The sequence below is a fragment of the Acanthochromis polyacanthus genome, chromosome 13 (assembly GCF_021347895.1).
Source record: "Acanthochromis polyacanthus isolate Apoly-LR-REF ecotype Palm Island chromosome 13, KAUST_Apoly_ChrSc, whole genome shotgun sequence".
Lineage (NCBI taxonomy): Eukaryota > Metazoa > Chordata > Actinopteri > Pomacentridae > Acanthochromis > Acanthochromis polyacanthus.
In genome coordinates, this window is record NC_067125.1 from 33,280,654 (window position 1) to 33,304,736 (window position 24,083).

At 39.8% G+C, this 24,083-nt stretch overlaps 3 protein-coding genes across 4 annotated transcripts in view; 1 reads left to right on the forward strand and 2 right to left on the reverse strand.

Annotated features, from left to right (window-relative positions):
• Positions 1–820: 820 nt before the first annotated feature.
• thyn1 (thymocyte nuclear protein 1) lies at positions 821–4,088 on the reverse strand. Of its 2 annotated transcripts, none has more exons than XM_051957819.1 (8): positions 4,014–4,088; positions 2,094–2,152; positions 1,851–2,020; positions 1,700–1,768; positions 1,459–1,551; positions 1,293–1,388; positions 1,065–1,215; positions 821–981 (listed from the first exon to the last, which is right to left on the reverse strand). In XM_051957819.1, exons 2-8 carry the CDS (start codon positions 2,140–2,142, stop codon positions 935–937), a joined length of 675 nt encoding a protein of 224 aa, XP_051813779.1. In that variant the 5' UTR covers positions 2,143–2,152; positions 4,014–4,088; the 3' UTR covers positions 821–934. The 2 variants fall into 2 exon arrangements, with proteins under 2 accessions (XP_051813779.1, XP_022067362.1); XM_022211670.2 differs by lacking the exon at positions 4,014–4,088 and adding an exon at positions 3,373–3,717.
• On the forward strand, positions 3,712–8,670 carry acad8 (acyl-CoA dehydrogenase family, member 8). The gene is made up of 11 exons (XM_022211652.2): positions 3,712–3,872; positions 4,506–4,606; positions 5,023–5,192; positions 5,559–5,668; positions 5,815–5,891; positions 6,008–6,145; positions 6,261–6,396; positions 6,947–7,044; positions 7,168–7,320; positions 7,410–7,512; positions 7,656–8,670. Exons 1-11 carry the CDS (start codon positions 3,755–3,757, stop codon positions 7,709–7,711), a joined length of 1,260 nt encoding a protein of 419 aa, XP_022067344.2. The 5' UTR covers positions 3,712–3,754; the 3' UTR covers positions 7,712–8,670.
• Positions 8,671–8,744: 74 nt separating this feature from the next.
• Positions 8,745–24,083, reverse strand: part of esamb (endothelial cell adhesion molecule b) — a 58,825-nt gene continuing 43,486 nt past the window's right edge. Inside the window, exons 2-7 of the mRNA XM_022211640.2 lie at positions 18,856–19,001; positions 17,818–18,019; positions 17,222–17,377; positions 11,865–11,987; positions 11,629–11,758; positions 8,745–10,249 (exon numbers count right to left, since the gene is read on the reverse strand). Of these exons, the coding sequence (XP_022067332.1) occupies positions 9,778–10,249; positions 11,629–11,758; positions 11,865–11,987; positions 17,222–17,377; positions 17,818–18,019; positions 18,856–19,001 (1,229 nt within the window). The 3' untranslated portion in view covers positions 8,745–9,777. The remainder of the gene's footprint in view (positions 10,250–11,628; positions 11,759–11,864; positions 11,988–17,221; positions 17,378–17,817; positions 18,020–18,855; positions 19,002–24,083) is intronic.

Here is a 24,083-nt window from a genome sequence, read left to right on the forward strand (position 1 = left end):
ATAATGACGACATGCTGCCTGTCCACCTCATTCTGCTTTCACAAATAAAGAGCAGCTGTCACCAGTACAAAAGGTACATTAACTTCAACCTATTATGGATTTGTAAACTGCCTTTATCAAAGTGTACGACGCTTCTAACAAAAACTGTGATGCTAGAGTACATGCCACTCATTTAATATCTACAATAATGAACAGACCAGATGTTCCTAATCAGTGCCTCACTATCTACCACCTTACATTTGGTGCAGCCTTTTCTTCTCATCCCTTCCTGTCATGCAAGCACCAGGTTAGTTCAGCAATGTGCAAGGTAAGCAGCACTGTTCAGCACATGAAAGCACCACCTGAATGTCACCCAGGGGTCCTTCTTTATGTTGTTAGTAATTCAGTGCTGCTCAAATAAAAGGTGGTCGACCGGTCTGCAAAAAATCCATAATGACTTTATAAAACAGTGAGTAATGTGGGCTTTTCATGCGATTTCCCTATATAACTAGATAAGTGGATAATCATTCTGCTGCACAAATTTAACGGCTCTGGATGATGTCAGACGCCTTTTATCTTCATACTTCATCACCAGGCAGCAGTCAGTCTTATTGTGGAACTTTATGGAGTGCAGAAAGTTGTTTTCCTCTGATGAAACTGGCGATAAAGCAGAGTCTCTGATGTTGCTCTACACAAACTACAAGTTGAATAAACAAGGGCAGCCCTACCCAACGTTTCATACTTGAAATTAAGTTCTGCCACTGTGTTGCATCCAGTCTCTCAAAATTAAAATATGCACGAGTTTTCCAACACAAGGAATCTCACAAATTAAACTAAATCATAATTTGATATAAACACATTTAATTTTATAAACACAAAGCATTACAACAGTTACATGTCCCATAACCACTGAACTGGAAGGTGCTTTACATATCTGCTTGGCGACTTCACATCCTCACAGCGCCTCTTCATCCTCCAGACTCAAGATAAAGTCAAACTCCTCTGTAGAGAATAAACATTGTTTACGCATCGTTCGCGACTATATAATAGAGCAACATAATTGCTTTGCAGTGGCTGTTACTCACCAGCAGTGAGGGGTTGGACAGAAAGCCTGGCCCTTGTAAAAAGCGCCATGTCCTTTAGAGGCCCTCCACTGGCGCGATGTTGCAGGTGGTACTTTTTAAGCTCCGACAGCGGAAGAAACCGCTTCATCATTCTTTGATACTGGACATCTACCTGAGCAAGAAGAAAACAAAGTCAATCTTAAAGCTTTATTATTATCAGTAAAGAACACGGTCTTGTGTTTAGTTTACCATGCTCCACTTGGGGTTGTCTGGTTTGCTGGTTGCGTCGTAATGGACGTCTTTTTTGTCAAACTGTGTGTGGTCCACATAGGATTCCTTCACAATCTAGAGAAGGAGATACAGCTGAACATCACGCCTGTGTGGAGCTTTAAATAAAGAGAGAAGAGTGACTCACTTTCATGACTCCTGCTATTCCCGGTTCCTTACAGTTGCTGTGGTAAAAGAAGGCCAGCTGCCCTTCTTTCATCTGCCTCATGAAATTGCGAGCCTGCACACAGAACAAATTCTTTCCTAAAAAAATTACTGCACAATGGTGGTGAGAATAACACAAAGAAAAGGCCTTTTCTAGGTGGTGTGCTGTTCCCTTACTTCAGATGAACATCTTTTTATTACAGGAGTCGGTTCTGTGGCTCTACCTGATAATTGCGGACACCGTCCCAGCAGCCAGTTTGATCAGGCAAGGCCTTCAGATCTTCGATGCCAAACTGCAGAATGAACCAGAAGCGGTGAAGCATGCATACCCGGCTGATATTTTACATGTACATTTATTCACACACTGCTCCATACCTTCACATCGATGCCGTTCTCGAAGCGGCTCTCAGGCTCAGACTTCATCAGCCAGTGACTGCATTGTGGAGAACCAGGTGACTCTGAGCTCTTCTCATTTTTTCCAACGGAAGCTGCAGCTTTCCTCTTACCTCCAGCTGAAGACACCGTTTCCCCATCGTCACCTTTGCCTGTGTTGTTGAGACACTCATTAGAAGAGTAACATCAGACAACAAGTTTTACTTTGCGATGTCATTTGCTTACCTGTACTTGCAGTTCTTTTACTCACCCTGGCTTTTTTCTTTGGTGGCATCTCTGACAGTCTGTAAAGATTTATCAAATGGTTGGGTGATTTGATGCTTTACACCTTGTCATGATATCAACACATCAGAGATTAAGTCATATTGTTTTTACTGTGACAGAGTAATGAGGTACTTTTATTCATCAGCTACTTCTTTTGTGGAGTTAGCTAAAAAAAAAAAATCTATGTCTGGTCATTTTATCTATTTGGAATGGCATTTTTTCACAAAGCACAGTGCTGTGTAAACACTAAAAGTAAAGACAGGATTCCTCAAAACCTGAATTTATCAAGTAATGGCCTACAAAATAAAGTATAGTCTAAACATATTGCAGAATTTGCTGCATTTCTACTGTGGATTCAGAGGTTCTCACTGTTCCAATTTGGGACTGACTTGATGTCTCCCTTATGGTATTGCAATAATGTAAACGTCTGAGGTGCCTAAAATGTTTGCTGTATTCTGGTATTTTCTCAGTTAATTAATTATTAATTAATCAATTATTGTGACTATAACATGCCAGAAAGAAGAGCAAAATGTCTACTAATGTTGCAGTGTCAAAAGCCATTCCTAAGAACCAGAGACTTTTCCTGAAGGTATAAATTCATAATGTACTTCTCTAGGGACAAAAATAAAGGATCAACAACACTGAGCTGTCACTCACCCAGCTAAAATTACTGTAGCCGAAAACTGTAGCCCTGCATTAAATCCTGTATGCATAAAGTTTATAATCCTCAGTTTTTCTTTGTGTGCAGTTTAGAGACTGTAATTTGTGTTTGCATTAAGATGAAAATGTTTCTAATATCATACTAACGCCATGTACATAAGAGATGGTATATTAAACATTAGAAACACCTCATTGACTCCAAAATGGACAAAAACAGGGCATGTGCACCTTCAATTAACAGGTAAACCCATTAGCTTTAACTGCTAGCTGTACTCGAAAAACTGTCTGTACTGGACTTCAGTAAGGACACTCTGCTCTAGCATTAATGAGATAAACGAAACGCTTGGCAGCTGCTATCCAACGTCAACAGAAATTAGTGCTCTTAATCATTCTCTTCACTCACGCGTGACTGCTCTACAACATTTAGCAGCTTGATGCTGCAAAACAATTCGGAACATCAGACGGTAGATACCAACAACATTAAAACATGTGAAGCAAACGCATTTAACGCTACAATTTCGTGTTATAGCGCTACTTTGGTCAGTAAGTAAACAATACAAATATATTGAAAAAGTCCTACCTTTAGCTAAGCGCTTCAGGCCTTTAAAACACGCGGAAAAATCCCCAACACGTGATGTCAACAAACTTATCGGTGCGTTTGATTTATTCACCGGCTGCTCCTCTCAGTTAACCATTAGTTAACAGTTAGCAAAGGGTTAGCTAACTGTTAGCAAAGGGTTAGCTAACAGTTAGCAAACGGTCAGCTAACAGTTAGCAAAAACTTGGGTAACAATAAAAACAGTTCGGAAAGAGTTAACTAACAGTTATAAGCCCCCACTCTTCATATCTATGTGTGGGACGGCTATATTAAGCAAACCCCGCCTCGCGTCCATATTAATAAAACTACATTGCCCAGCAACGTCAGCGGCTGAGTGACATAATTCACCACTGTGGAGATAAACATGGCGGCTGTCGGACCTCTAGCAAGAATGGCCAGGCTGGGCTCCAGCATCTGCAGGAACCACCGTTCAATACCTAACAGAAACTCACAGAGAAGAGGAATAGCTTCTTGTATCGACCGTAAGTCCCAGAAAAAGTAAATGTTAGCGCTGATTTATTTTACAGCTGCGTGTGAGGAAGGAAAAGTCTGAATGGCACCGGCAAGTTTGTTAGCTGACAGGCTAATGACTCCGACAGCTCTGCAGCACTAAACATACATACCGACTGTTTGTAAAACGTGAGAAGTCACGTTTCACACAGCCGCTTTAATATTCCATTTATCCCAGCGAACTGCCATTGGTTAGTTGTGGGTCTCTGGTCCTCCAGTAGTAAAACAGAGGAGGCTACACGCCCCTCCTGAACACCGCCCCTCATTCTCAGAAGGATGTTTAATGTGTGAAAGATTTTCGGAATTTCAAGTTTCCTTTTCTGAGCCTCTTCTACTTTAATACTCATCAAGTTTTACACATCAGACACGATTTATTGGCGTTAGACACTGTATTTGTGGTTTATTTTTTTCTTAAGAGCACTATTGTGGACAACTCTTGTGCAAATTAACCATTCATGATCATTTTAAAGGCCTGATCTGCTGCCATTCACAAATATTCCAAAGCAAAGTGACACCCACAGAAGGTTGCATTTATTTTACCTTTTATAATACACACATATTCCTCCATCTGTATGTGTCATGTGTCCTGTTGTGTTGGTTTACAGCTAGTTATGGACTCACAGATGATCAGAAGGAGTTTCAAAAAGTGGCCTTTGACTTTGCAGCCAATGAAATGGCTCCACACATGGCAGAGTGGGACCAGAGGGTATGTTGTAGCAATTCATTTAATATTCATATACATGTAGTTTGGACTGCTTTGACCAAATTATACTCATGTAAAGACAGGGCACAGGGCACCCAGTGTCCTTGGAGAGATGTCTGAAGCAGCACAGCATATGACTAAACTACACTTAGCATCATTTTATAAACATTGCCCTGTTCCTGTCTAAAAAGCATTTTTAGCAGGCCTAAATTATCTGTAATTTAACATGCTATGATGACTGATAAGTCACAACAGCTTGCAGTGCATAAATCTCCTCTTTTCCACTAGAGAGCAGTAACAACAATATGTTTACATGTTGAAGTGCATCACTTTTGCTACCTTAAGTTGTCACCCTATTCACTCTTGCTCACCAGACAGGACTGTTGTAATTGTTATCTTTTCCATTTTTTTCTCCACAGGAAATCTTTCCAGTGGAGACGATGCGGAAAGCAGCCCAGTTGGGGTTTGGTGGCATCTACGTTCAGCCAGACGTTGGCGGTTCAGGCCTTTCTCGGCTTGACACATCAGTCATCTTTGAGGCCTTGTCCACGGGATGTGTTAGCACCACAGCCTACATCAGTATACACAAGTAAGGACACCTCATATGGAAATAAAAACATGTACCTGTACTTAAAAGTTCTTCTGAAGTTTAATTATTTGGTTGGTTATAAATTGAGATGATTCCATTCTCATATAATGCCTCAACAGTTTAGTTTCCAGTTACAGTTTTTTTACATACAGAATAAAGCAGTAACATGTTTTGCAAGTCATCTTTACTGAATTATTCTTAAATAATCTTAAATTGAAAAACACTTTGGTATTTTTCTTTTTTTACTTGGTGAGACTTTTTCCCCTACTTTATTTGGTCTTATACAAATGGTTGAGTGAATTACATTGCATCCAGTGTACATGGTGTCTTTGCCAGCTAATATGCAGTATCCTCCTCTCTCTGCAGCATGTGTGCCTGGATGATAGATACCTTTGGCAATAATGAGCAGAGGGAAAAGTTCTGTCCTGATCTCTGTTTGATGGAAAAGTTTGCATCCTACTGTCTCACTGAGCCAGGTCAGTGTGTTTGTAAAAGGAAAACGTCTGATAAGACAAAAAAAAAGTCTGGCGTTTATTGTAAATTAAAGATATTTTTTGTAAAATGATTTATCGTTGCTTCAGATAAATTTCTACAACACAATAAACCTGTGGTCTGATTTTAGGCAGCGGCAGTGATGCTGCTTCACTTATGACCACTGCACAGCGGAAAGGTGACCACTACATTTTAAATGGCTCTAAGGTGAGTGAAACCTCTCTGTGCCCTCATGTGATTTTAGACCTACAGATCTGAAAGTGGTTTCTTTAAACAGACAAAAGTGAGTCAGAAGCATGTCTCATCCCCTCATACCTTTCCAGGCCTTCATCAGTGGAGGAGGAGATGCAGACGTCTATGTTGTGATGTGCAGAACAGGAGGTAAAGGACCGAAAGGCATCTCGTGTTTGGTGGTGGAGAAGGGGACGCCAGGCCTGAGCTTTGGCAAAAAGGAAAAGAAGGTATAGTTCACTGTTGCTCTACTTAACCGTTTGTTGTCTTAAAGACTCTGCAGGTAACCACTAGATGGCAGAGTTAAGTCATGATCTCTCAGCTGTTATCCAATCTGTTCTTCAGGTGGGCTGGAACTCTCAGCCGACCAGGGCGGTGATATTCGAGGACTGTGCCGTTCCAGTGATCAACCGGCTTGGTGAGGAAGGACAGGGCTTTGGCATCGCCATGAAGGGCCTGAACGGAGGCAGGATTAATATTGGTGAGGAGAAAAATATTATCCAAGTAATTGCCCCTCTGTTGCACAGCAGTTTGAGATTTTCGGTTATGTTAATTGTCCTCACAGTCTCGTCCAAATATAACTTTTATAGAGCATTAAATAATTCAGTAAAGTCCTAATTAGCTTTAAACAAGGCTTTGGGGAAATATTTGTGCAGAAATTATGTGAATATGGTTTGTAAAAAGGGAGGTTATAAGGTAGTTAAGACATGATCAGTGTGGTTTTGGAAGCTTTTCATGAATACAGTCTTCCTTTTATGAACGAAAAGGTAAAAGCAAAAGCAGTGCTCATTTCAATTCACTCAGGTTCTGCTGATTCAGTATCACTTGGTCTAGTAAGACCAGTAGCATCAGTTTGCTAGCTGTATAACTCTGGCAGTGCACCTGTTGTAAAATTAGCTATTGTCTTAAAATTGTCATTTGTTTTTACAGTGGTTCTTGAGAAAACATTATTCTAGTTATAAATGATTGTCTGTGCTATTTGCTTGGCATACAGTCACTCATCAGTTTTCCTTTAAACTCTGCACCATCAGCTTCCTGTTCTCTTGGGGCAGCGCACGCCTCTGTACAGCTCGCGAGGGATCATCTGTTGGTACGCAAGCAATTTGGAGAGACGCTTTCCAACAACCAGGTAAGTCACTCACATTTTCACTCACAAAAGGATCAAGTGAACCAGAATCCAAAAAATAAAGCTGCGGCTCCAGCCACTGATGAAAAGTCATCTTCCCTCTGCCTGTCTGTGTTATGTTCGTAGTTTCTTCAGTTCAAACTGGCAGAAATGGCCACTAAGCTGGTAGCTTCTCGCCTTCTGGTTCGTGAAGCTGCGACGGCGCTGCAGGACGGCCGACCTGATGCCGTTTCCCTCTGCTCCATGGCCAAGCTCTTTGTCACAGATGAGTGCTTTAATGTGAGTTACACTGAATGCACAAAATCCACAGTATTTAGTTTCACAAAAAAACTGACAAATCCTTATTCTTACCTGTTTTTACTTAACAGATCTGCAACCAGGCTCTTCAGATGCACGGCGGCTACGGTTACCTCAAAGACTACGCAGTGCAGCAGTTTGTTCGGGACATCAGAGTCCATCAGATCCTAGAGGGTGAGATTATATAACTGACTTTTCTGTGAATGTCATGTCTGTCAGGTCTTACTCTGATTTCTTTGTTGAGACATCTGAGAAGGTTGTCATGTTGTGGTTTTGTAACTACTAGTATTTTTGTGTCTCTTTTGTTTACCGTAAAGGAACCAACGAGGTGATGAGGATGATCATTTCCCGAAATCTGCTGACAGAGTTATGATGAATCTTTTCTTTGGCTCTTCAATTGACTGCATATTGTGGTCTTCATATCTGGTTTGTTACTGTTTGACTGCTCCTGAATTTCTCTCTGTATCATTTTTTTTTTTTCCCCCAAAGGTGGCAGAAATTGTGGAAGAGTTTCGGGTGATCTAGTCAGGAAAACATTGGTTTTTCTAGTGTAATATTAGATCTGTTGTTTCATTTTTAGGTACACTGGTGACAAGGCTTTTGGGATGGGAATGTTGAATTCTTGATCTGCTTGTCCACAGTGAAATGACTCTGCTGTAGCTGCACAGATTTCCAATAAAAATATAGATAATATTGATTTGTGGCTCATACAGAATGAATCTATTCACCATCACTGGCCTGACCTCTGACCTTTTATTGAGCATAGTTGTACTTTAAGATTAATGCTAATGTAGCATGCTAAACATTAGCAGTCAGCTTGTGAGTACAACTAGAGAAGATGAAGCTCATGTTATTTAAGTATAGAACCCACATCAACACTGACAGTGTGTTAAACTGATATAACTGTACAAGGATTTTAAAAAATGTAGTTTTATTTCTCTGACTACACCTCCAAAGTGGTAAGAATCTAAACATGTAAAAGGTTTGATGTTCATTCACAAAATTTGGCTCCTGTGAAGCTGCTAGGTTGATCTTTTTTTTTAAAACAAAAAGCAGCTTTTTACAATAGTTTGGATTCTTTTGTCTATTACTTTAACAGAACTTGGTGTTAATAAAAGGATGTGGTTGTTCTGCATCAAATGCAGTCTCTGCATCAGTCTGTACAGTGGCCTTTCAGAGCATATTTATAATCACTGTTACTGTATTTTGCCCTGTTTTGTGTTGTGTAGTCTCCAAATAATGGAAATATGTGGGTTATGTATTGTGGGTTATGTACTGAATGCCACTTTGTCGATCACACTCCAAATAAAATCATCTCACGTTTTCTTAAAAGGAGTCAGCCTTCTGTTTGGTGCACTGGATGACACTTACACTGACACTGTTTATCACACACTCCTTTAAAATACTAAGCTTGGAAATATACTGTTTATTATTCAGTCGAACACTCCAGAATACTTTACTGAAAAGGAACTGTCAACAATCAGAACTCCTATAAAAGTGCTACATGTAGTCTTTCCACACCAACGAATCACTGCAACAATATTTCCAGAGGTCAGTATAATTACAAGAAAACAAGCAAGTCCATAATAAGAAATACTGGTCAAATACTGGGGAAAACCTGCTGGGTTGTTTTCTTGACCAATCTCCCCGATTACTGGCCTCATATGTTTGCAGTCATCAACTTACACCACGTACCTTTAAACAGAATACTCAGAAATCACCAACAATGTTATACTCTCTATTTTGGTTACATTCCAGCTACCATAACAGGCAAAATACTCAAAGCATGTACTCTCAGTAGACATGAAACCATACTGACACTGTTACAGCAGATTAAATAAAACTATTCTTTAAGTGAACAAGGAGTAAATGTGGGTCAAAAAAGTGAAACATCTGAAACTATGTGCAGTACCTGAATTGTGTTTTTTGTTTGTTGATGTTTTTTTGGCTCTAATGAGTGCAGTTTGCCTGAGAAAAGTGGTCCTTACGCAGCCGGGAAAAGTAAAATAAAAATAAAGTCATAAAAATGCGTTTATAATTAAGGTTATCATACAAATCATACAAATGTAGCTAAAACGTATTTGAGTAAACCGGCGTGTTTTTAAGGTTTACAACATCCTGACTGACTGCTGCCTAAAAGTCTTCACACTGTTTGGTTGCTATTTCCAAGGTCATTTCTAAGCGTTAAATAAAAATATATTCATCTTCAGTGAGCCTGAATACAAAAAGAAACTGAAATGAAAAACACTGCACTGAGTCAATTAACAAACCGAAGGGAGAGTTTGCGCAAAATGAAGCACAAACGGCCTGAGAGATGTTTATTCTTCTCTCACAACCTCTCAGGTCTTCATGGAGAAAGTGCTTTTCCACTTCAAGGCAAACTCTCTCTCTCTGTGTGTGTGTGTGTCCTTTATTTCCCGCCAGAGATGTTCCTGTCGGCTACACCAGTGAGCCGGCTTGGCTCTGAGCAGGCACCATGACAGCAACAGCTCCCATGCGTGTCAGAGTGTTGGAGCTGACTGGTGGGGACACAGTGAGTGGAGGTGGCACCTGAGGCTGAGCCCCTTCAGTCCTTTTGGGGTTGGCGACTGCAGGGCTCCTGAGAAGCTGCGGAGGCGCTCCGTTCGTACTGGGAGGCCGCTTGTGTTTCCGTGAAGGAGTTCCCCCGATGTTGTAACCCGGGAGTCCCTGCAACGTGTTGGCTTCTCCAGGCCGCAGCTGGTAGGCGTTGATCACCGACCCCGTGTCTGAGGCGGATATGGGGGAGTACGGGTAGTGGTAGTTTGGTTGATGGGGGTCTCGGGGTCGAGGGCTGGTGGCTATGGAGGATAACGTGCCGTTCTTGGACACGATGTCGGAGCCAGTGTTGCTCTTTGCCCACGACACTCGCTTTGGTGCCTGAGCATCTTCCCTGTTGTAAAGAGAGTGCGACAAAGAAAGACAGCAGAGAAAGACTTCAATAAACAGATAATATACATTCTATCCTTTAAATTGACCAACACCTCTTGTAGAACAAAAACAGCTCCAGTGTTTTGCACATTACATTTTAAACATTTGTATACTGCAATTTTTTTTAAAAGACCTCTATTGTCTGATGCAGTAAATATATAATACAAACAGACAGACAGGCACTTTATAAATCCCAAGGGAGGTTCAAGTATAAATAGACAACTGCGAACTAAATATCCACATACTAATACCAAAAATGCAAATGAATGTTCTTCATCTGAGGTAAAAACTCTCCTTAGAAAGAACAGAATTTAGTTTATCATATTAAATACAGATAATGTTGAACAATTACCCCAGGATTTTGATTCTGAGGTTTTGTAAAGGTGGTGCAGCTTTTACAAACTTTGCATATGACTGATTAATTTAATCTATTAGGCATTATATTTTACTATGCGATCATATATTTCACATATTTTGTTATGTAACATCAGAACCTTCAACACTAGCTGTCGGTTATGTATAATTACGCAAAAAGTGACAATATTTCTATTAATTACCCATTTAATTTCTATTTCATTGAGAGGTAAGTATTGGATTTTTTTTTAAATAAATCAAACATAATTAGGAAATAATTTAAACATAATTAGTTGATGTTTGATTTAATAAAAAGAAAAAGAAAAGAAAAATGTCTAAGTGCTCACTCTAGTTATTTGCATGTTTAACCATTAAACGTTCACTGGTCGAGTTAAAATTCTGCTGCGGTGTTTTGAATGAACCCGTGGACCCATTCTGAATCAAGTTATGCATTTAATTTAAATGGTGAAAGCCATGCAGTGGTTCCTTAGTAAGACTGCAAACACAGCAAAAATACAACTTCTAGTAGTTTTGAGTTGTCTGTAGTTAAACATGCTTGTTGAATCGCTCTGTGCTGCGCAAAATGCTTCCGAGGTTTTAGTCTGTTTTTTTTCATTAAAAACAGGGATGAATGTTAAGGAAATAATGCAGCTATGAAAATGTAGTACTCAAGTCAAGGACAAATACCCCAAAACTTAAATAAAATACTTGAATAAACCCACTTTTCACAACTGCAAATAATTTGTAAAAGCCACTATGGTCTGATCTAATGCAGTCCATAGTGTTGTGTTGTGTCTAATATTCTGCCACCGTCAAGTATGTGGGTTAAAAGGAAATACATTTGATGCACTTCTCAATAGAATTTGCAACATTACCTCAAATTATGACCTCAGTCACAAACATACACTGGTATTGGAGTTCACACATTTCTGACGTTGCCAGTTGCATTACATTATACAGACGTAATGCATATAGTAGAACGCTCACTTGATCTCATTGGCTATCTCCTCCTCAGTGTCCCGCCTCTTCCTCAATATGAATACAAGGAAGAGGACCATAGCCACCAGTCCCACCACTGACCCCAGAGTGGCTGCTGCGATCATGCCCGCATTGGAAGCTGGGAAACACAACAGCAGAAGGTATTCACACACAATGAGCACCACGGCTGTGTTATTTAAAAAAAATGCAGAGCTGAATTGACTGGTGTGTATTGGAGCACTTACAGGTGATAACCTCTAGGTTAATGGAGCAGCTGTCGGAGCCGGCAGTGTTGCTGGCCCGGCAGATGTACTTCCCTGACATGCTTTTAGTGAGGTTGCTGAGCCTGAGGGTGCCATGTCTCTCATCTGCGAAACAACCGCACAGATACAAACACTTCACAATCATTTATTTATGTGGTCTCTGCAAGTAAAACAAGTCAAGGGAGCTACACACACACACACACACACACACACACACACACATAGAATTTATATAGCACAGAATTACACGCTGGGGAACTATGCTGTCAAAGTAACACAGAAATTTACTGTGGGAAAGGAAATGTTGAAACAGACTATGGGATTTTAAAGGTTTATAGAAGTTCTAGTATTTTCCCCAACATTTCTGCTGCAGTTTGGTCATGTTTTGCCAGTTTTTGCTAGTTTTACACTTGACTTTGCATTATTTTTGTATGCGGGTGTAACTGAATTATTACAATAACTCCTTCTAATTTTACTTGTGATGTTGGCGGTATGATGTCCCCTTTATTTACACACAATCATCATCTGTATCATGATGTCACCAGTGTTGGCAACACATTATAGCCATGTTATTCATTATATCAGCTACTGATTCCCACTTTTAATCCTGAATATAATCTACTATTGGCCCATTTCCGCTATCTACTGGATATATTTTGGTATTGGTGCAATCCACAGAAGATAGCTCTGCTGCTGATTCTGTACTTTTACAATAAAATGATGTTGGTCAGCAAGTTTTGTTTTACTGTCTTCTCGCACCAAGGTCATGAAACAGCAAAGAATGTGTGCATCCGTCTCACAATCCGTTCCTCTTAGCACATCTGGCTTTAAAATGCTGTGTTGCACACATAGGATGAAGAAATACAAACAAGCTTCATGGAGGACTTATCACAACAAATCCTCTGAAATCCAATCTTGGACGTCACATTGCAGCATGTCTTCATCTGATGTGTTTCTGCTTTCGTGGCGACGTAAGAAAATGTCACTGTGTGTGCATCAGTTTTGTGGAATCGCCCTCTAAATGTGTTCTTCGGATTGCCAAATGTTTGTGAATGTCAGTTGTCCTCTGCACTGAGTCAATCCCCAAAGAGAGAATAGTAATGCAATCCAGAGAGTCTTCCAAATCATCTCGAATGAAAAGTCAAGCAACATATTAATGCAAGCACAGGGAGAATCCAAACAGCTGACTTTATCCCAAAGTTATAGCGGGTGAAAGGTGGACGGATCTTTGTGTTTTGTCTGCACCATCTGCTACTGCACGACCAGGAGGTAGGCTAGTTCATACAATTATAAAACAACAGTAAATCTGTTATTTAACCAAGCAGGAAATTATCTAACCCACCTTCACGATATTGAAAAGCTACCCTCTAGAGTATTAAAATCATGTCTCAGAGATCAAAACAAACAGTGCCAAATTAAACAGTTGCAGATAAGTGTGATATGCAACTGTCCCTCTCTGATTATTTAATCCTCAGGCTCGAAAACCAGCTGTGAAGGACCAAACCCAATTGTGACAGATTAGCAGACATCAGCTGACTGAGCTCAGAGGGAGTTCAGGCCCACAGAGAGATCAGATCCCTGTGGCAGCAGAGCTACAGGGATCTGACGTTACATTAGGTGCTGCTTCATATCAAGACAGAAGCATTACTCATATTACCCTGCCATCACTGCAAGGTCACTGAGCAGCATTTGTCACAGCCCTGCCACCTGACACGTGATTAATGTAAATCATACGATTTTCTATATATAGCACATGATACACAGTACTGATAAAAATTGTTAATCCCAACTGGAATTTTTTGCCTTTTATACAGGCTTTTATAATATTGCTTTTCAACAATACATTGAGATTTCTACAAAGTGTTGTCAAATAAGTGATTTCACAAGTATTTATCCTCTTCAATTCAGTGATTAGTAGATGTGCCTTTGGCTGCAATTCCAGCACTGAGCCTGTGTGGATAGATTTCAATCAGCCTTAGACATCTGGGCATCACAAATTTACCCCATTCATCTTAACAAAACTGCTCAAGCTCTGCCCAGATCACGAGTTTACAGTCCTTTTCAAGTCCAGCCGCAGTTTCTCTGTTGGACTGAGGTCTGAGCTTTCATCTTCATGTCTTTAAACCATTTCTGTGCAGCTTTGGCCACATGTTTCAGGTAACTGTCTTTCTAGAAAATAAATCTTTCAAATCCCAGTTCCCTGGCAGACTGCATGGAAATAACTGCACATTGTCCTTCTGGATTTCCCTGTACTTTGCAACAATCAATCTACTCTCTACTGCTACAAGTCTTTCTGAGAAACACCCTTAATGCTGATGCTGCCACCACCATGCTTCACAGTGATAATGGTGTGTTTGTGATGATGTGCAGTGTTTGGTGTCCACCCAACATAGAGTCTAGTCTGATGGCCAGAAAGCTAAATTTTGGTCTCATCAGACCAAAGAACCTTCTTCCAGTTGACTTCAGAGTCTCCCATAAGCCTTGTGGCAAACTCTAGTTGAGGTTTAATTAGCTTTCTCTTTGCCACTCCCATACAACTTTGTTGGTAGGTATAAGGGAGTGTATATTTATGTAATCATTTATATTACATTTTTAATTAACTGCCAATGCTCTGTAGGAATCTGTTTTCACTTTGACGAGACCAAGTCTTTTTTTTATTTTTATAAATTCTTGTGTAAAAAGTCTATTATTTGGCAGATTGTTTTAAAACACTGAAAAATATGCTTGAAGGTTTAAGGTTTTATTTGAAATCCACAAAAGCCAAAGTGTACAAACACTGTTCTGTAGTTTTAATTAAGTTTTAATTACCACGTTAGTGAGCTTATACTGCTAATGCTAGCCAAGCTCTGTATAACATATTTTTCACACTTTGGTTTCTGTACAGTTTAAATTAAAAATATATAACATGTTAATTAGTGAGATGTAAATCTAGAAGATGGATTTGAAATCTTGGACAGAACTAGGCTAAGTCATATGTTTCTACCTGCTAACTGCCTAACCAGCTAAGCTATTCAGTTGATAGCAACAAAATGGTCATCTGACTCACTCTCAACAAGAAAACGCAGTGTATTTTACAAGTGTAAGGATTCTGTTCAAATTCACAGTTTTTGTAACATTTTCTGTCAAACCATATTGACAAAACTAAATAAATGTTAATATTTTTATTGACTGTCAATCAGCTAACAGTGTTTTCATTGTAATTACAGCCCTTATATGTAATATAGTACTTAACAAAAACAAATTATAAATAAAATGGGAAGAATTTTTTGTGTACTCTGATCTAAATGTGGGTAGAAAATATAATGTGTCTAAATATAGCACACAGCTAAATCAAACACAACACACAAAAGATTTAAAGGACAAATTCAACCCTGTATCACAAAATATTGAGGTATGCAAGTCTGAAAATCCTACTATGAAACGATTGCAAGGTAAAACATCTTTTTATTATTCCACATGGTACAATAAAGATTAACTATGACATGATGATTTAATCTACAAATGTTCAAGGAGAGAGTGAATCCTTAAGGTTGAGTGGGATTACTACCTGGTTTGACACCTATGCTAATCTTTCGATGGTAATCATTTCTGCAAAACATAATCCTATAAGAATTTTTTACAACTGGGTTGATTTTTTTTTCCTTTAAAGCTTTTCTACAGCTCTAAGAGTGGCATTTTCACTGCAGAAAATGGGACTCTACAGGATGTCATGGTTTGCAGGTGAAGGTGGGATGAAGCTGGAAATGGAGAATGTATGAATGAAAACCCTTACCCATGAACCCAAGTACAAGCAAGGGCTGGGGGCAGGCTCTCCATTCTGTTTTTATTTTTATTTTTTTGTTTTGCAGAAGGAAAAATGGCAGAGAAAGAGTGAGAATGAATGAGATGTAGGAAAGGAGTGGAACAAACTGATAGGGATGAGGTAGAAAGAGTGAAATGATTTGCACTTTCAGTCTCAAATCCAACTGATTCCTCTTAGAGGGGGTTGATCAAGTAATGACATGGGCCTTGTTAGATTAGGCAACAAAGTCAGCAGGAAATTAGGAGAAGATCAGCAGAGGGAGAAAACAGAGATTGCTGGAAGAGATAAGCAGTGATGGCAGAGTAAAGGTCAAATGTCACAGAGTTAGCCATACATCAGCGCAGATAAAAAGATGAGTACACGGTCTGAACACGAGTGTCGAAGTCAAGTGAGGGTGTACAGATACACATGTGATGCAGGCGTGAGTGCAAACAGCACGACAAAACCCCCGGGTCAGTGTGCAATCAGAGGAAGTAGTTTTCATTTTACTTTTCTGCTCTAAAAAGATGAAGTCCAGAGATCAAAGCAGTTAAGTCAATACTCAATCAATCAGCCTAAGTCCTGTTGTTCAGAAACAGATGGTGTTTCTGCAGGATCATTCGGAAACAAATATCTAAAAAAAAAATGCAAGAAAAGGCTTTTTCGCTCTCTCTGTGAGACGAGGTCACTGTGTGTATCAGTGTGTAAAGAGGATTTCACTCTGCATGTTATGGAATAATCGAGGATCTTCCTCTGAGGTACATTTGGAACATAGATCTACAGCGGCAATCAAAATTATTCAACCGCCTCATTCTGCAGGACAGCACAGTGGAATGATTAGAACTGAATGCAAACCTATCAGCTAAAGCAATGGTGGGCAGTCAAGTAAGGTTTGGTTGACTTTTGAGAACATAAAGCTAACTAATAAAATGGATTAAGTGATACAATTACTCCACCTCCAAACGCAATGTTTAATATGACTCGTTGCCTCCAATAAATATTTCTGATACTTCCTGATGTCTCTCATTTGGTCCTTAAGCCAATTTCTGAGATGCTTCCAAGTCTATAATGTTCTTTAGTTTCTCTACTGCTGCTGCTTTCTTTAAATAAATCCCACCAAGGTTTTTCAGTTGGATTCAGACTGAAAAATATACAGATTAGCTTTTTTTTCTTTTTTAGCTCCAAGACTAAGCTGAGAAAGTGGAAGCACTTCTTTTAGCCTTGGCTGGTTCCTGTACTTTCTCTCAGGCTGCATACAACCCCAACCAGTGAGATAAGGGAACAGGTGTGAAGTCTAAGAGACAAAATGTAAAAAGTAGTTTTGTGCAGGTTTGGAGTTTTCACCTTGGAAAGAACTGCCTCTGTTCATTGTTGCAAGGACACTTTATTCGGGGTCTTAAAAGCCTTTATAAACCGTAGTGTAACTGATGTTGCACATTGCTGATTAAAGCAAAACTGGAATGACCTAAAGTAGTGGAAAAAGTACATACAAGGTGCACCTATTTTTTGCGTGTACCAACTGCGCTACATCCTAATTATGTGCTCAGAAAATACTCACTCTGCATTGGGGAGAAGAAGACCTCTGACATGGGTGCAGCCTTGGTCCATTTGTACTGCGGAGCGGGTTTTCCATGACTGGATTTGCAGCTTAGAGTGACGTTGCCCTTCACCACCGGGTTCCCAGTCATTGTGCACACTGGGGGAGAAGGAGGGACTGGGCACAGACACAGACGGTCTTATTAAATTAACACATGTACAATAAGAACACAGGATCAACAAGCGCAAACTGAACGTGTATCTAAGTTCTAATCCACTGCCAGCGATTCGAGATTTCTCAGGGCAGTAGCCATATTGCATAAAAATAAGTAGATGTTTTGACCCCTCCCTCCTCCCTCCCTGTTTCCATCTGGTGCTAGAGGATGACATAACGACCCCGGAGCTCTGCGAATCCCTAAGCAGCAGATGAGTTTTATTTCAACAGTGCTTTCTCACATAAAAATCAGATTTTTAACAGACTGGTCCAATCCAAAATCCTTCTAAATATGCTCAGCGTTTACCGTGCTGGAATTTTTCCAAGGAAACGTCTAAGCTGCACCGCGCACTGTCCTGACTCAATCTAACCTTTGCAGCTCCTCTCTCGCTGCGGACCATTACCTTTGACATTAAGGCGCATCTCCCCAGAAAGGCCAGGAGCTCCGGGGATGATGACGTTGCAGAAGTAGAGGCCCGAGTCTGACTCCTGGGTCTTGTTGATGTAGATGGAGAGGTTGGCCGAGGGCATGGCCACACTGAAGCCCACTCTTTTGGTGAAGTCATTCTGGCCGTGCCCGACCACACCTGAGCTAAAGTTTATCACCTGCACAGAGAGAACACATGAATAGAAACAACTGTATAGAATCACTGCACTTCTGCCCCATATAAAATCCGATGTTTTGATATTAATGTGTTACTTCACTTAAATGAAACACTTTTAATTCTATTCGCTGCAGCTATATTAAGATGCACAGATTAACCACAGAAACAATGTCCTTCATAAAGATAATCCCGACATGTACAGATGGTGGATGTTGAATTTTAGGCTGTTTTTTTGGTTGAGATAAGCTCACATGCATCGGACACTGAAACTGTTTAGATTATATTAATCATGCAAACACACATACTCGGCATGTGCACGTATGTCACAGTTTCACCAGCACTTCCTGCCACATGCATGAGGTGCAGCAAAAAGTGGAGATAAAATGTCATTAGCGGCATCCTTTCACTAATGACAGCCATCTATACATCCCTCATTCCTTCCTCTATAAATTAGAGCGGTGTTAGCATAAATCCTGATCTCTATTTGCATATTTTTCACTTTCCAAGTCACCACATGGGTTTGTCAGTGTCATTCAAGACAAAACAAATACAGATTTTCCACCTATTTAAATGCAAACCCTGTTAAAGCATGGAAAGAAATAGTTTAAATAATTTTTTTAATTGAATATAGTACAAAAACTATCATCACAAAGTAGTTCAGCTCATTCTTCCAGCTGTATTCATTTTGTATTCAATAGAATGCTTCTGCTATAGTATTTAGAGGATCTTCACTGTAGTTCATGGTAATCCTGTTAAAAGAGCTCTGTTTTCTATGCTCAGATCAGGGTCAGCTCTACAGCAGATCATGATGACTTCATGGTGTCGTGATGTTCTCACCTGCTTGGACTCGTTGCCCTTGAAGTGCCAAACCACAGTGTTTTTGGAAATGTCCGAGTTGGGGCTGTACCAGGCGTGTAACACCACCATCTGGCCCCTCACCACCTCCATCTCTTTTTTGGGGAATTCCACCTTCTGGGTGTCACCTGGAACAAGAGCAACACCACAGGCCAGCAGAGGTTTAATAAAGGGTTAAGTCTCCATGCCACATTTTTCAATCAGTCCGTTACCGCAGCCTGGATTGATGATTTGTGGTCCCAGACTACCATGGAATGAGGTATTAGTGCTTCTGTTAGCTTCTTTGTGTAACACCTCTTTGGTGTTATATGAAGGTTGCAGTTTTTTCAATTTCATTCTAAGGACTGGATTGAATCTGATTTTTGCAGGGTTGCAACTAATGATAATTTAATCAGCTTATTAAATGCCAAATGTCAGATAACAATAAAAAAAACATGCATATTTACCAAAAACACACGTGACACTGTAAAACATCTTATTTTGTCTGACCAACAGTCTAAAACACCAATTATTAATAATTACTGAAAAGCAGCATATCTTCACATATGAGAAGCTAAAACAAACATATATGCAGTGTCCTATATAGCTTACATGTATCTTATATATTTTATATTCTTCTTAAATGATTACCTGTTAATTAAAAATTCTAATTTTTGGTTAACTGCTGCAGGTCGAGCTTTTTATTTAAAAAAAAAAAAATTCCACTTTTTTTTTGTTGCCAATCATTTACTATAATCAACATGCTGATGTCATCACCCTCAGTGTTTAAACACAGCTGAAAAACTTTACATTTCCCAGGCCTCTAGAGGACCTCTATCAAAAAGTTCCTTGACTTCTAAGGCACTGACCATTGCTCCTTATACAAACACCTTCTTGATTGCAGAGTTTAGATAACCACATATAAGTCTTTTGGCAATCAGGACAATGGAAACCAATAACTTACACGAATATAAAAGTAGCAATAAAGTTATTACAAACACCTGCTATTTGCTCCATCAAAATTATAAGATACTGTTCATGACGCTGAGCTGAGATCCAATTAATGCCCACATAAAGTACCTGCTAATTCTCAAATTCTAACTTCATGCTAAAGTCTTCCACTTTTATATTATTGCTTTTCCATACTGTTCTCATGTGAGTTTGCTTCCTCCTCGACCAATTCTGGCAAATAAGAGCAAAGTTTCTGAGTGCATCAAGAAAGAAAAGCTAATTTTAAGAACTTAACAGGTGAATACAAAATGATTTTCAAGAACAGAAAATTAGATGCATTCTCACAAGATCGACAAAACAGCTGGGATCGCCCAGCGACGTCATCTCTCCAGTGTTGACTTACTAATACAGGCACTGCAGTCCAAAACTATATATAAATCATCAGCACAAAGTAGAAACTGTCGAGGGATGTTTCTACTTTGATTAAAAAACAAGTAAAAGAAAGCCATTAAAGAGAAGAAAAGATGACTGGGGCAATGATGTACGAGTCATGACCACAACTAATGACAGAAAGAAAGAAAAGACATTATGAGGAAAAAAAGAGAGGAGAGTCTCCAACTCACAGGGTTCCCAGTCACCTGAACCAGACAACGGAAGCTGGATCAGCTGATCCCAGCAGTTGGTTTCCACCAGTGTCTCCAGTTTGAGGCTTGGTTCAAAAACTCAAACACAAGGAATAATAATAATAATAATAATAAAAAAGTACTAGTGCTGCAGCTGAATCCTTTCACTGTGAAAACTGTCCGTCATGTGCTCAAACGGATGGACGGTGAGGATAAGTGGGCAGAGAGGAGAGAGACGGAGTGTTATGATCCACAGACGGCCAGCTGAGATCTCCACATCTGTTCATCCAGGCACGCCTTCCTCCTTTTCCAGACGGAAAGTGTGCAGAGGCAGGAGAATTAGGCGGTGGGTGGTGGAGGTGGTGATGGTGGTGGGGTGGAGGGTGCACGCATGGAAATAGGGAAGATGCATGTGTGAGAAGGAAAGGGTGTATGTGAAGCAGGCAGAATGCACAACAGAGGCAGAACTTGTTTTCCATGCAGTTTTGGTGTAGTGACCCGGTGCTTTGTCATTCATCCTCTTTGGGACAATGCCGTCCCTCCACTGCACCGCTCCTGTCCCTTAATTTCTGAATCTCGAATCTGCTAAGTCCTGCTGACTAATCCCCAAACAATCCCAGGCTTAGCCCTATTACCTCACGTGAGCAAAAGAGCTCAGCTGGACATGGATATGTTGTAACACGTGGTCATTTCTCCCACCGACACTGCCATTATCATCGCAGCGGCATCTAAATTACAATTAGCAGATCACTCGGCTTTACATTCAATCATACAAGTCATGCGATGTTTGATCCCGTTTCTCGATGCCACATGTTGGGAGTTCGAATGACGCATGAAAGCAGAAGGAATCATCTGATGGATCAAATAAAAAAAAAGCAGCTTTTGAAATCAGAAAGCAACTAGAAAATGATAATTGTGACATTTTAACAAATTACAGATAGTGAATGATAAACTTTTTAAAATGCCCAGTTAAATGAGTTTTTCATTCAGCAAAATTTTCCTGTACTCAGACCTGACTGAGTATGATTATTTCTGTGTAGATCCTCAGTCAACCAGGTCATGGCGTCCACTGAAGCACTTACGATTAATTGATCTAATGTTTCGGGTATACACACGGGGACAAAATTGTTGGTACCCCTCAGTTAAAGAAGGAAAAACCCACAATTCTCACTGAAATCACTTGAAACTCACAAAAGTAACAATAAATAAAAATTGATTGAAAATTAAATAATCAAAAACAGCCATTACTTTTGAATTGTTGATTAACATAATTATTTAAAAAAACAAACTAATGAAACAGGCCTGGACAAAAATGATGGTACCTCTATAAAAGATTGAAAACTATTTGACCAGAGTGACATGATTAACTCAGGTGTGTCATTTAATTGACATCACAGGTGTTTCCAAACTCATAATCAGTCAGTCTGCCTATTTAAAGGGAGACAAGTAGTCACCCTGCTGTTTGGTGAAAAGGTGTGTACCACACTGAACATGGACAACAGAAAGCGAAGGAGAGAATTGTCCCAGGACATCCGAAAAAAAATTATAGACAAACATCTTAAAGGTAAAGGCTATAAGACCATCTCTAAACAGCTTGAAGTTCCTGTGACAACAGTGGCTCATATTATTCAGAAGTTCAAGACCCATGGGACAGTAGCCAACCTCCCTGGACGTGGCCGCAAGAGGAAAATTGATGACAAATTGAAGAGACGGATCGTTGGAATTGTATCCAAAGAGCCCAGAGCAACCTCCAAAGAAATTAAAGGTGAACTCCAAGGCCAAGGTACATCAGTGTCAGATCGCACCATTCGTCGTTGTTTGAGCCAAAGTGGACTTCGTGGGAGACGACCAAGGAGGACACCACTGCTGAAAAAAACTCATAAAAAAGCCAGACTGGAATTTGCAAAAATGCATGTTGACAAGCCACAAAGCTTCTGGGAGAATGTCCTTTGGACAGATGAGACCAAACTGGAGCTTTTTGGTAAGGCACATCAACTCTATGTTCATAGACTCAAAAACCAAGCATACGAAGAAAAGAACACTGTCCCTACGGTGAAACATGGAGGAGGCTCAGTAATGTTTTGGGGCTGCTTTGCTGCATCTGGCACAGGGTGTCTTGAAAGTGTGCAAGGTACGATGAAATCTGAAGACTATCAAGGCATTCTGGAGAGAAATGTGCTGCCTAGTGTCAGAAAGCTTGGTCTCAGTCACAGGTCATGGGTCTTCCAACAGGACAACGATCCAAAACACACAGCCAAAAACACCCAAGAATGGCTGAGAGAAAAGCGTTGGACTATTCTAAAGTGGCCTTCTATGAGCCCAGATCTGAATCCCATTGAACATATGTGGAAGGAGCTGAAACATGCCATTTGGAGAAGACACCCATCAAACCTGAGACAACTGGAGCTGTTTGCTCTTGAGGAGTGGGCCAAAATACCTGTTGACAGCTGCAGAACGCTCATTGACAAATACAGAAATCGTTTAATTGCAGTGATTGCCTCAAAAGGTTGTGCAACAAAATATTAAGTTATGGGTACCATCATTTTTGTCCAGCCCTATTTCATTAGTTTGTTTTTTTAAATAATTATGTTAATCAACAATTCAAAAGTGATGGCTGATTTTGATTATTTAATTTTCAATAAATTTTTATATATTGTTACTTTTGTGAGTTTCAAGTGATTTCAGTGAGAATTGTGGGTTTTTCCTTCTTTAACTGAGGGGTACCAACAATTTTGTCCACGTGTGTAATACAAGCAGTTTTAGCATTTGTTGTCCAAACATGTAAATTCACGAAGCAAAGCTGAACGTAGGTGAACTCTAACCTTCATGTAGAAACAAGAACACATGCTGGAGCTGAGTCATTCCACCTCAATGTATGTACGACATGAAGTAAAGCGTGTGAAATCTGGGGTCGCAGCTTTCATAAGTTTTTGAGTGAAAAATTCTAGAAGGAGGTGTTGATTTTTTGCACCATTTTCGTTGTACTAAACTGTGGAGCAGTGTTTAAAAGTGCCATAACTTGAGAAATAATGTAGCTAGAGTCCTGAAACTGTGCAGGCTTCTTGATAATACCACAATGTTTCAATATAAATTACATACTTATATAATAAATTGAAACAGATGGCGGTGAAGGAATCAAAAACAAGCAAAAATACATGTCTGAAATATACACTACCAGTCAAAAATTTTGAACACAACTTCTCATTCAATTACTTTTATTTATTTGTACTATTTTCTACATTGTAAATTAATACTGAAGATTAACACTTTGTTGTTTACAGAATAATTCCATACGTATTCTTTTATAGTTTTGGTGTCTTCGGTATTAATCTACAGTGTAGAAAATAATTAAATAAAAACCATTGAATGAGAAGGTGTTTCCAAACTTTTGACTGGTACTGTACATGTGACTGGTTATGGTGCCACTTTCCACTATTTTCTTTTGAAGGACTATGAGTTGAAAACAGATTTTTCTTTTAGGCGAGTAACAATATCAAATAACTCTTTCAGTTGGGGCCCATTTTAAGGTGATTTCATTTATGGTAGTGTCTACAGATACGGACCCGTACCCGTAGCCTGTGGCCTACGGATACGGCACTTTCCATTTGCCAGACAGATACGGACCCGTACGTGACTCTCGCGAGTCAAGAAGCTGCT